This window comes from Hevea brasiliensis, chromosome 12, assembly GCF_030052815.1.
Source record: "Hevea brasiliensis isolate MT/VB/25A 57/8 chromosome 12, ASM3005281v1, whole genome shotgun sequence".
NCBI lineage: Eukaryota > Viridiplantae > Streptophyta > Magnoliopsida > Malpighiales > Euphorbiaceae > Hevea > Hevea brasiliensis.
The window spans coordinates 89,421,971-89,435,357 of NC_079504.1; the positions used below are offsets into that span (position 1 = coordinate 89,421,971).

General features: G+C 33.2%; 1 protein-coding gene across 1 annotated transcript; it reads left to right on the forward strand.

The window, feature by feature from the left end:
* Window positions 1–3,541: 3,541 nt before the first annotated feature.
* LOC110671968 (cation/H(+) antiporter 15-like) lies at window positions 3,542–7,162 on the forward strand. Its single transcript, XM_021834610.2, has 3 exons — window positions 3,542–3,939; window positions 4,374–5,378; window positions 5,957–7,162. Exons 1-3 carry the CDS (start codon window positions 3,679–3,681, stop codon window positions 7,160–7,162), a joined length of 2,472 nt encoding a protein of 823 aa, XP_021690302.1. The 5' UTR covers window positions 3,542–3,678.
* Window positions 7,163–13,387: the final 6,225 nt, after the last annotated feature.

A 13,387-nucleotide genomic window follows, 5' to 3' on the forward strand; every position in this document is an offset into this window, starting at 1 on the left:
AGAAATACTGATCAAATCCCTAGTTCGACGGTCCCTTTATAATTTTTATACGGTCTATTTTATTTTTATTTTCACATTTACCAATTAATTAAATTTTTCTTTGACATTTTTAATGTCATTTACACCTCGGTAAATTCTTAATTAAACCCCGAAAATTATTTCCTCGGGTTCCTCGTCGATTTGGGATCGTAAACTATCTACGCAGTGACTTCCCGATACGATTACTCATCGCTGCGATTCCAGCTCATTTAACCTAATTGCATTTCATGTATTTTATTTTTCCTTAATTTTTCTTGTATTTTCTTATCATTTATTCCATCATTTTTTGTCTCCTCACTTTTATTTAAGTGTAGTTCTAAGCATTCTAACTGTCCGAACAGACAGTAGTCGTCAGAACAGTTGAACGTATGGACTACCTACGGTGAGGGCGTTACAGGGTGTTACATTGCTAGCTAGTTTTGGAAACTTATAAGGGTTTGAAAATAAGATTTTTTAATTTTGTATCGCTAGATTTTAGAGTTTCAGTAGAGAACATTACTACTTTATAGGCTTATTCTATTCTAAAAAGTTGTGTTCCTGTTTTGTTGAGATGGCATTTGTAAAATTATTCTGCTGAATAATATTTCTAATATTCACAGAATCACTCTCATTCATCTTTTTGTAAGGATTTGCTTCTATAATTTGGTAAAAATGGATTATCTTAATCTGTCTAAGAGGTGGATGATTTGACTCTATTTTCCTACCATCAGAGATTTTCCATTCTGGTTTTTAACTCCTACCTGTAACAGGGTTCAAAGATTTTGTAAATGGATATGAATGTAGTTTTCAGGGGCTTACAACTCAAACCAATCAAAGAATAGAATATGAATTTGAAGTGTTTCAACAAATTCATAGAATTGTTTTTGTATATCATGTCTTTGTTGCATAAAGTGTTTAAATACCACAATCTTTTTTGCTCATTCTCTTTTGAATAGAAATCATTTGCAAGAAATTTTTTATCCACAGGAAATTCTTTTTGAAAAACATTTTACTCATTAGCTATATTTTCTGTGATTGTAGAAAAGGTTAGAGAAGTTAGAGGTAAAACCTGTTGTTTTACAGTTTTTGTTTGTAATTTTGCATAAACTGGATGGGAAATATTTATTGCATAGTCTACATTTTGTAAAGAGGTGCTAGGTATATCTGATGTAGAAAACCTAGGTTGTATTTGGTAAGGTAAGTCTTTAGCCGACGGAAGGTCTAGACTTTGTTTTGATCTTTCTTTAGGTTGTTTTGTAAAGGGCATGTTTATGACAAAAGGTAGTTGTGAAATTCTTCCTAAGTCTAGGTTACTAGTTGTTGAAGAACCATCTGTGTACCTAGAACTAGTAGATGAAGTTGAAGCTAAATTTGACTATAGCATCAGTATACTGAGTAATCTGCCTTATATTTGTATTGGGTTTTGAAGACATTAGAAGTTCAGGTTTTACTGCACCTTCTAAGATCCACTCATTTGGTAAGATTATGTCTTTCTATAAGATGGGTCTAGGGATGACAGTATTAGATTTTGTAAAATCTATTTGTAAGAGCAATGTTTCTCCTTTTTTGCTTTGAAAATGGTGTTTTGTAGCAAAAGTAGAAACCATAGCTTTATAGTGGACTTTGAAGATTAAAGCAAGAGGGATTGATCGATTATCATTTTGTAATTATGGGTTTTGATTTGTAAAACAACTAATTTTAAAATGTTTCTATCACTTAAATAAACAATAAAGATTGGATAGCAGCCAAAAGAGATAGGCCACTACACAAACTTGATTCAATCGAACTGAGCAATAAATACTGAAAGTTATTAAACCTAGAGTCTCTAAGAACTACTAGAATGGAGGTATTTAATCATTCTTTAGTAAGAGGCTTAATTCCTACTTGGATTAAACCTATGTGACTATATTTGTATTGTTTATCTTCATGCTCTTGTAAAGAGTTTTGAAAAAGAAGATGAATAGTTTCAAAAGATTTTGAAAATTAGATATCTCTTTTTTGATTTTGACGGTAAAATCTATTTTGAAAAAGATGTATTTAGAAGTTTTGTAAATCTAATCTTTTTTTTATTTTTAGAAATTTCAATAGTGATTTCTTCACTATTGATTATCCTTTTAGTTTATGAGAAAGAGGTAAAAGAGTTTGAAAGTAAAGTATAGTTCTATAGAAATTAGAATCCATTTTTGAAAATTTTATTAATTTTAGGTAAAATTTTTCTTACAGTAGCTAGTGGAACTACGGACTTTACTATCTCACTTAGGGACTTGCCGCCATATCTAAACCTAGCTCAGATATCTCGAAAAAATTCTACCCTTAACAAACAAATTTTCATAATATAAACTCTATTAAAAATACAACACTACCCGGAGTGCAGGCGTAGTATAAATATATAAAGCAAAGGCATCATAAATCGTCACATATAATCAAGTTTTGTTTTATTACATGGTCACATTTTAATGCTTAAAATTGCATGACAAATTTTTGTTAGATGCATAATGGGGCAAGATGTTGAAAAGTTACACTTTTTATTTTCTAATCCATTAACATTATAAATAATTTACAACATCCCGTGCACATATGCCTTAAAAGTGGGGAAATAAATGTAAAAATACTGGGAGAAAATGTAAATTGCTAACATCGTAACAAATAAACTCTTGCGGGACTTTGAGGATCTTATAATCGTCATTTCCGAAATCTAAGCGCGATTTATCTCCGTAGAATCATTAAAAAACTAGTAACATAAGTGGCCATCTTTACTACCTGTCCATCTTAAAATGCCTTGACTTTGGGCAGATGCTCTTTTCTTATAAAAATTAGATATACCAAGGGACATATAAATGGCCCCTGGCCTTTTTTCTTATAAAACAAATTTAATAATTTTTATATTTATTTAAATTATTAAAAAATTTAGTTTTAATAATTAATTTTTATTAATTTATCTCTTAAATTTTCTCCAAATTTAAGAATAATAATTTTATTAAATTTAATATTTAAAATTAATTTTTACTATTAATTATGAAAATAGATTAAATATTAAAGTTAAAAGTTAAATTTTTGTGACATAAAAATTTATTTCTATTTATTTTATCTCAATAGAATCAAAATTATTAGTTATTATTTATTATAATAAATATAAATTATTATTATTTTAAAAATTAATTAATTTAAAGTGCCTCTACACACTCAAACACTTAAAACTCTTAAAATTAATAATAGTAAGTGAGACAATTAATCAACGTTAAATATTATCCAAAGATGAAAGTGAATTCCAATCAATCATCTAAATTAGTATTTAATTTAATTTTAAAGATAAGGCAACTTGTATTTATAATTTTTGTGAGTGAATTTTATGTAGGTGTGTTATAGTATATATAATAGAACCTCAATAACAATTATATAAATTACCAAATAAGGTATGGGGTTTGAATCCTAATAGATGAGGAAATGGCTAACAAGATGAAGCCTAGTCTTAATTGTTTGTAATCCATTACATTCTGTTTTTCCATTTTCGCATTCACCTTCTTCTCTCTCAACCATCCGTTTCTCCTTTCTGTGACATGGGTTCTCTTCTACGTACATCACCTTTTATTTTTTTGGTTCAGTTTCTTCCTTGTTTTCTTTCCTACAACCCTGTGGAATCTCTTTTCTTTACGTTAAACAATGTCACAATCAAACAATGCATCCGTGCAATCACAGGAACAATTAAAAATTAATCTTGGAAAGGAGCTTGGATTTGGTGCCTCATTTGTGTGCGAGGCTGTGGGTCATATTCATTCAAGGGGCTTATGGATTGGAGATGATCCTCTATCATTTTCTGTCCCTCTCTTGCTATTGCAGCTATCCCTCATTTCCATCTTTACACGTTCCATTTACATTTTTCTCAAGCCTTTTGGCCAGCCTTCTATTGTTTCTCAGATCCTTGTAAGCTTCTCTACATGTTATTGAAATTCTTTTCAAGTTATGTTCTTATTTGCTTGATGCAAATAAATTGTCATGCCATTCTTTTAAAAGGACATATTTCTGTTTGATGGATTCCATGTGTTTCTCTTCAATGGATGAATTAAGCTATGATATTTTTGTTTGGTTTTACGATAAAATCACTAATTTCTTCTTCATTTTCCATTTGTTGATTGTTTTGTTTTTATATGATATTTCACCAATTAGGCTTAGACAAATGTGAATTGGGACTTGGGAGAGATGTATAGATTCTGAGCTTAGAAAGTATTATAACGAAATTGGAAAGTCTTCTTCCTTGGTATTGTTGAAATTGGATGCTAACTTGATTATGCAGGCTCTCGCTCTCTATAAAGGGTAGAGTATCTAACACTTCATATTTGATGATTTCTATTCATTAGGGAGGTGTAATTCTTGGTCCATCGGTTCTTGGGTATAACTTGAACTTCGCAGAAAAAGTGTTCCCATCCAAGGGAAGAACTACGCTGGAGACGTTGTCCGTGTTTGGTTTCATACTATTTCTCTTCCTAATTGGGGTGAAGACAGATCCCACAGTGGTTTTGAGATCAGGTAAACGATCACTTGCAATAGGAATTTCAGCCTTCTGCATTCCCTATGCATTGGCCGCATTAATCAGATTAGTCATCTGCAATCGTCTCGCATTGAATGAAAACACCTGCATGGTTCTTGCTTTGGTAGTAAAACTGCAATCTTTGACAGCTTTTCCCGTAATTGCAACCTTTTTAGCTGAGCTAAAGATCCTCAATTCTGAGATTGGAAGACTTGCTAGTTCTTCTTCAATGATATGCGATTTATGCTTTTGGGTCACAATGACACTGACTTATGCAGCAGATATAGCTATTGCAAAATCGTTAAAAACATCAATTGGTTCATTTTTTTCGGTTGTTCTCCATTTCAGTATTATAGTGTTTGGAATTCGTCCAGCAGCTTTGTGGTTAGTTCGTCATACTCCTGAAGGAAAACCTGTGAAAGAGATTTACACATTTGTAGTGCTTATAGCATTGATGGGTTGTGTATTCCTCGGTGAAGTAGTTGGTATAGATGCTCTAATCTCATCTTTCCTTGTAGGTTTGGCGATACCAGATGGGCCACCATTAGGAGCTGCCTTAGTAGAGAGGCTTGATTGTTTTGTATCAGTATTGCTAACGCCCATCTTTTTCACACTATGTGGATTAAAGACAAATGTTTTTACCATTCAAAAATGGAGGAACGTTGGCATAATTCAACTGGTTGTGTGTGTTGGTTTTTTTGGAAAACTTATAGGGACAATGCTACCTCCACTCTTTTGTAGAATGCCATTCAGAGACGTTCTCTCTCTTGGCCTAATCATGAATTCCAGAGGCATTGTTGAACTTATTTTACTCAATGACTGGAGGACTGACAATGTAAGCCAATCTTTCTTTTACTCCTTAGTTTTTAAATATTTAATTAAGACTAATTATGGTATTCAAAGATCACATAGTTTTTTATTTGTAGTATTTTTTTTCTCATTTATTTGCAATTTTATTTAAATATTAAAATTGAAATTAAAGAGTAGTTATAACTAGAAATTAATATTATTTTTTAAATTGTACAATTCATATATGGAGTTTTTATGATTGAAAGGTAATATTTTTATTGTTGATGAGTGTCATGTGATTACCGCAAACTTGAATTTTGATTTTTGAATAAAATTATTATTCATATTTGAATTTGAGATAAAATTACTAAAATGCGAGGATGTGATATGATTGTAAGAATTTTTTTTTGTCAAGAATTATAAGCACTTAAGAAAGTTTGTTTGTTTATTATTATTATTATTATTATTATTATTATTATTATTATTATTATCTAAGGGTTAAGCCTCTAAACTAATCATTTTCAACTGCACATACAAAGAATTTGTTTTTTGAGAAAAGCAAGCAAGAATTAAGATGGTTGCTTTTATATGGTTGATGGATAGAAGTAATTGCATTATGTGCAGGTGTTGAACGATGAATGCTTCGCCATTATGATCATCTCTGTGGTGGTTGTAACAGGAGTAATCTCACCCCTTGTGAAATCACTGTATGATCCTTCAAGGAGGTTCCTAGCCTACAAGAGGAGAACAATACAACACCATCCACGGAATCAAGAATTACGAATACTTGCTTGCATCCATAGTCAAGAAAATGTGCAGACAATAATCACGCTCCTAGATGCTTCAAACCCTAGTAAAGAGGATCCTATTGCTTTGTTTGTCCTCCACTTAATTAAGCTTGCTGGACGTGCTTCTTCCTTGCTGATTGCCCACGTGGAACGTGACAAACCTTCTCAAAATCCTACCCAATCGGAACGAATCTTCAATGCATTTAAAAAATTTGAACATGAAAACCAGGGACAGGTTGCTGTGCATTGCTACAAAGGCATTTCACCTCGTACTACCATGCACAATGATGTGTGCTCACTTGCTTTAGAACACAGGATATCTTTTATAATTATGCCTTTTCACAGGCAATGCATAAATGGGAAAATGGTAGAGTCATTTCATGTATATAGGCACCTGAACAAGAATGTGCTTGACCAAGCACCATGCTCTGTTGGGATCCTTGTCGACCGTGGGAACCCTAGGAATTCTCCATTTTGGCTAGCAGAGGCATCTTTTTATCGGGTTTGTGTGCTTTTTTTGGGGGGTGCTGATGATAGAGAAGCACTAGCATATGCTCAACGTATGTTGAAGCATCCCCGTGTGTTAGTCAGTCTTTTACATTTCAAATCTTCAAAATTAGGGACTGAGGCTATAGAAATTGTAGGGGGCACAGCAAGAAGCAAAATGCTTGATGCTGAAATCTTGGGAAAATATAGGTTCAATGCCCAGCTTAATGAGCGTGCCGCTTACACGGAGGAGGAGGTGGCCGACCGTAAAGATGTTCTCGCTGTGATTGAATCAATGGACAATGCTTATGACCTTGTTATGGTTGGGAAGCGACATGGAGACTCACAGTTGATGACTGATCTTAGTAAATGGAATGAGGATAGAGAGTTAGGCCTGGTAGGAGAGGTAATTGCAGCGAGAGATTCTAAACTTGGGGCTTCTGTTTTGGTGGTGCAACAACAGACCAGAGTATGGGGCTTGCGCGATCCTGAGGTGAACAAAACTGAGATGTACAGGAATATAATTCAGAATCAAGAGTTACAATATGCTAAGTAGTGATGTGTTTATTCGTTATAAAATCTGCAACTACCAGCTTTATAAATTATAAGCTTGGGTGTTAGATTTTAATTTATGGACTTTTGGATTCTTTTTATCGTCTATTTTTCCATTGACTTCCTGCTCAACATTCATAAATTACTGCGAAAACTGCTACTGCTGCATAATTTACAGACCCAATTACATGCATATGTAATTCCATGTCAAGATATTGACTTTATCATCAGCACAAACCGATCTCTACACCTCAGTTAAGTGTTAAAAATTGGAACCATGTCTTGGATTTGTGCCTCGTAGCAAGAGCACTAATCCACAAAATTATCATTAGAGACACGTAAGCAAACTATTTATGCCCATTAAGATTTTGAGGTTCAATAATATTTCCGAATTAAACCACATACTATTATGGAAGTATATTACAAAATTACCCTTTGGATCTTCTTTTGCATTGCAATCACCTCCTATGCTATCCCTCTTCAATAAATTTTTGAGAGATTTTGGTGCTGCTCGCTAACTTTTTTTTTTTTATAATTTCTTTAGCAAAGATAATTTTATTTTATTAATAAAATCTCTGAATCACTTAGCATATACAGTCCACCTGGACTCGGTCATCAGACCTCCTCAATACACCCAACTTATGACAAAATATGCTAAATGAAGAAACCTAGAGAAAAAAAAAAATACAATTGACCAAACACACAAAAAACCCAAAGGATAGCCCAATGCTAAACAATAAAATAAAGACAAGCAACCAGAGTCTAATACAATTAGCAAACACAACGCTAAGAAAACTTACCCACGTACCAATAACAAGCCAAAAATAGCTTAGATTGAAAAAGACCAAAACAACAAGGGCACTTCTAACTTGGAAGATTCAGCATTCCATTTTAATTTATGCTTCAACAGTCTCAACATGGCAAGTAAAGAGATTGAGGAATTAGCAAAAACAATTTTGACCCAAAATGACTTGATAATGTTTTAAAAATCTAGCCATGATCACCAGGCATCCAAGACTTTTAGTGGCCAATCTTGAGTTTCAAAACAGGGCAAAAGTTGATTAGTGTCTACCATGAGAAGAATGGACCTTTAGTTGAGCTTAGATTATCTAGAATCTCTACCCAAGGGCATAGAGAAAAATAAACTGGTAGGTAGCAGTGTATCTTCATTCCAGATGCTAATCAAGATGCCATATAGCCCCATTTGTTGGTGCCATAATTGACTTTAGATTTTCCATGCCCCGGATTTTTCTAATGGGTGGAAAAATAAATGAAGTCTTTTCCTGGTTTCAAGAATTGCAGCATCTGCCCTATATTTAACAAAATTTCATAAATGAGATTTCTTCCCCAAATCACCTATACCTCTAGCATTGTATGATAACTAAGTGAACATTGAAGTAAAGAAAACCAAAAAATTAAGAAGGAAGTGCTCCTAGTACAGTAAAAGAAGAGAACTAAGGTATAAATCAGCTCAAGTTGTTGAAAAATTGGTTGCCTTCTAAAATTTCCTTGGCTACATTTTCAATAACAATTCCTTCATCACCATCAAAGATTAAGACAAGTTCCTTTTCCAAATTGTACTGCTCATGTTGATTTCTTATTTTGTAACATCTACCATTTTCTGATGTCAAAATTCCTGTTATTGATAGGAAATTCTAGTGAAACTTAGGGTTTCGCGAATGGTGGAAGAGAGGATGTGTGACATAGGTGTTAAGTGTTAGGTTGTGAGTTAATGTATAAATTTTTTTCTCGAGCAACATGGACTTCAGCAGTTGAAAGGTTGGCTTTCGATGACCAAATGTCCTTTTACTATCGAGGCTTGGTTCTGGGTAGCATGGACTTCAGCAGCTGAAGCTAAGCTTTTAGCAGCCGAAAGTTCTTCTTCAGCTTAGGGTATAAAAAGCCTAGCTAACGAAATTTTAAGGAAGAACCTTGAAATTTCATCCAACATGTGCATTTCTTTCCTCTATTTTCTCTTTTCTTTCTTTTTCTTATCAAGATAAGTTGTTTAAGTCAAAGATTTCTCTTAGGCTAGTTTTGCATGTGGAGTATGTGTGAAGAATGAAGTACCTCAAGGATTCTTTTCTTGCTTGGAAAGAGTTGAAGTTTAGGCTTCAAAGGGGTAAGTCTTTCTTACCCTTTCTTCCCTTTTTTTTTTCATGTATGTTTTTTAGGTCCAAAAGCTTGATTTTGTTTTGTGACCAAGCTTTTGGAGTTAGGATTTTAAGTCACACTAAGGGTTTTACAAAATGATTTTTAAATTAATGAAAATTATGTTCTATACATAGTTTCCTTAGCAATTTGTAATTGCATGTACTTTGTAGGAAATCATGTTATGGTATTAAAGTGTTTTTCCTTGAGTTTATATTGTTTTCTTCATGTTTAAAGTTGGAAGAGGTTTGAGAAACCTTGGAGTTTTGTTGTATGGTTCGATGCATGTAGCATCCTTGTGACTTTTTAAGATGTTACATGAGTAGAGAAAGGGTTGATATGTTTTATAAGGGTTTAAGAGCAAAGAAAGTAGTTTTGATTGTGTTTTCAGGCTTTGAGGTTCTACAGAATTTGAATTGGGAATTTTGAAAATTTCCAGGTTCAGTTGTCAAAAGCCATTATTTCAGCAACCAAAGTCAATTTTGTTTCTCAAAAGTTTCTTTCAGGATTCTGGACTTTGGCAGTCGAAGTTCCCTACTTCACTAGCCAAAGTAGCTACTATTTCAGAAGACAGATTATGTTATAAACTTCGACAGCCGAAGTTCCATACTTCGGCAGCTAAAGTAGGTGCTACCTATCAAAGGAATATAAAGTAAGGACTTCAATGGTCAAAATTGTTTCTGCCAGTAACTTTTCTTATTTGTTTTCAAGGCTTTAGAATCCTATTTTATGTTTTATTTTGACCTAAACCTAAAAGTTAAAGCTTCTTTATATGTTTTTAGAGAGTTTTGTATATAGAATTGATGTGTTATTTGTAACACCCCCGTTGCATAGCCTGGTAGATTTCACTGTTCCGGCGACCGGTGTCAGTCCGGACAATTATTGGGATTAGAGCCATACCTAAGACAACTTGAGAAGTCATAAACACAAATAATTAGTAATGTTTAATTAGTTAACTATAAATAAGAAAAACAGAACATAAGAGGTTAAAGGAGCCGAGAGTCACAGCGATGAGTGACCTCCTCGGGAACGACTACGAAGTCGTTTTAAACTCAAATTTTGAACCGTAAAAAGTGACGCTGCGGTCCTTAGGACCCTTATGAACACAGTGAAAAAGAGAAAACCATGAAAAAGAACTGTTAAGCCAGTCAAATAATTAGGTCAGGGAGCCGGAAGAAATATTGGATTATTTGCAAACCGGGATGAATCGGCGAGGGGCAATTTGGTCAATTGACCCGAGAATCGACTCTGACCTAATCACAAATAAAATCGGAGAAAAGAAAGTTTCGGAATCGAGAATTAAATTAAAGAACTAATAGAAAAATAAATAGAAAAAAAAAATAAAAAAAGAGAAAAGGAAAGAGGTTGGAAAAGTCAAAAGTTATGACATCATGCATGATGTCATAACTAAATTAATAAATTGAATTAAATAATTTGGATTTAGGGGTCTTCCATAAGTAAAAAACGTGCAAAGGAAAACAAAGAAAAAAAAATTAGGATTTTCTTCTTCTTCACCTCTCTCTTTGCCACCCCATTTTCCCCAAAATCCTCCATGAATGGTTCTTCAATTAAGCTTACATTTAAGCTAAATTTTCTTCACTTAACCTTCTTAACTTCCTTAAATACTTCACTAGAACCTTTAATCTCAACTTAAGCACAAGAAAGAAAGAGGAAAGAAAGAGAACAATTGAAGGCTTGGCATTTAAATTGAGGTTAGTATGCTAAACTCTTTAATTATCCACTCAAATCCATGTTTAGGTAATTAAGTGATCTTAGAACTTGATTTAAATGAAACAAACATGGGAGAAGGACCAAAACACAAATTTTACAAGCCTAATGGATATGCCACCAATTGGAGATGAAAATAGACATAAAAGAGCACAATTTTCATTAAGGAACCATGGCCAAAAACTGACCAAAACTTGGTGAAACAATTGACCAAAGTGAATTGATAGCAGGCTGCCCCTGCACTAAACTGACCAAATGAACAGTAAGGTCATAACTCGAGCTAGGTAGGTCAAATTGACCTGAAATTTTACCAGCAATTAGATATGATATAGAGCTAAAACTTTCATTAAGAACACCAACCCAAATTAGGCCATTAACTCATTCAAATCATTGAGCAAAGTTAAATTTACTGTACTGAGATTCTACAGAATTTTCATTGAGCAGCAATGTTTGGATGGTTATAACTCTCTCTATAAAACTCGGATTTAGGCGATTCTTGAACCGATGGAAACCTAAGACATAGTACAACATTTCATATGAAGAAAGTGGGACCAAATTATGAACTTAACTTGATCAAATTATTAACCAAAGTTGGACCAAAAATCTGCCAGCACCAAAATCTCAGTATGAACAGTACACGTGAACAGTAAACTTATTTTTGCCATAACTTGAGCTACAAAACTCCGATTGGGGTGATCAAAAAATGAGAATACACTTAATACAATAAGGAACATTTTCTATGAAGGAAGGTTTGTCAAATTCCAACAGTAGATAGACCAATGGAACAGTGCAACTTCGGAGAACCAAAACTGAAAATTGGCAATTTTGCCAAAATAACCTAAGCTTTAAACAAATGACCAAAACCAACAAGTTTGGTGACCAAAATATGGTATGTGGGTGAAGTTGGAGTTTCCATACTCATTAAGCCTTAGAAATTCAATAATTTGACTTAAATAGTGCAGTGAATAGTAACCCGAAACACAAAATTTCGAGAACGTCAAATTTAACACGTTAGAGCTAGGTAAATGTGAAGTTAAGTTTATTTTGGATTTATTTTAAGTTTTAGTACTGAAACATTGGAAAATTTTGTGTTTCAGTGAAAAAGAATACCGGGACAGAACCTGAGGAGTCGAGTCAAGCCCAATAGGTGACTCGTTTGAGGTTTGTGCACAACATATACTTTTATAATCATCTTTTGCATATCGTTTTGAATAATGTGAAATATTGGATTATGGCATTCTTATGATGTTTGATCTAAATTGTTGAAATTTATTATGTATATTTGAAATGACAATGTTTAGCAAATTGTTAAGATAAGTTTTGAAACCACAGTATCATGACCATATATTTGAATACCTCACTAGCACGACTAGTGGGGGTAATTAGTTTCGAATTTTGATTCCTTCTCTGGAGAAGTGTTGAGGTGTGCCAGTAGAAGAGGATGTGAATGGATATCCATATATTTGAGCTAGCTAGCCTGTGATATGATTTCTCTTTAGCCTCTGGCTATTGAGATTTATGTGATTTCTCTTTAGCCTCTGGCTATTGAGATTCTATTTGTTTCGAATGGCGTGATCTAACTGTGGGTTTTATGAAATGTGTTTTGATACTTTGAAATGAACTTGGTTTACATGTAAAATCTTACAATGCATGATTGTATTAAATTTTCATGTTTAGCCAAATTTTTGAATGAATGTGCTTTAAGTTTTGCATAAAGATTATTTTAGTATATTGTGTACCACTGAGTCCTAGTACTCGTGATAGCTTTTATTGCCGCAGACATGAATGGAGGAGCAGCAGATCGAGCTGAGGTGTGAGAAGCTACCAGCCTAAAGTTTTCGGGTATAATTTATACCCTAACTGTAAATACTTCTTTTGATGTATATATTTCACATAAATGTATGGACATGTAAAAATGGGTCTTGAGCAGCTTGTACACAAATTTGTGTGAAGTTTGTAATAAAGTTTAGTTTGTGTTTCTTTTGATATAAATTTGTAAGGTTGTGTATAAATTATTTTGTTTTTAATGAAATATGAATGATATTGATTGACAGTATTTTGAGAAATTGATTGAGTTTGATTGTGAAACCGAAGTAGTGGTTGAGAAAAACTTTTAGAAGTGCTTTTTACAGGTATTCGAAGAACGGTTTTCTCAAAATACAGAGGAAACTCTGTCAAAATTTTTATAAGATTTGCGAAAAACTAAAATGGCCAAAAATATTAATTAGTTTTAATTTCAACTAAATGTTTTAAATACTTATTAGAAATGCTCACCACTTGTCAAAGATAAGAAAATTGTTTTAAAATCCCTTGTAGGGTACTTAATGAGTTATCGGTAGGTAAAGTTCGG

Coding starts and splice junctions, on each gene's coding strand:
- LOC110671968 (XM_021834610.2), top strand. CDS start 3,679: ATGTCACAATCAAACAATGCATCCGTGCAATCACAGGAACAATTAAAA. Junction 3,940..4,373: donor CTATTGTTTCTCAGATCCTT/GTAAGCTTCTCT, acceptor TCTATTCATTAG/GGAGGTGTAATTCTTGGTCC. Junction 5,379..5,956: donor ATGACTGGAGGACTGACAAT/GTAAGCCAATCT, acceptor CATTATGTGCAG/GTGTTGAACGATGAATGCTT.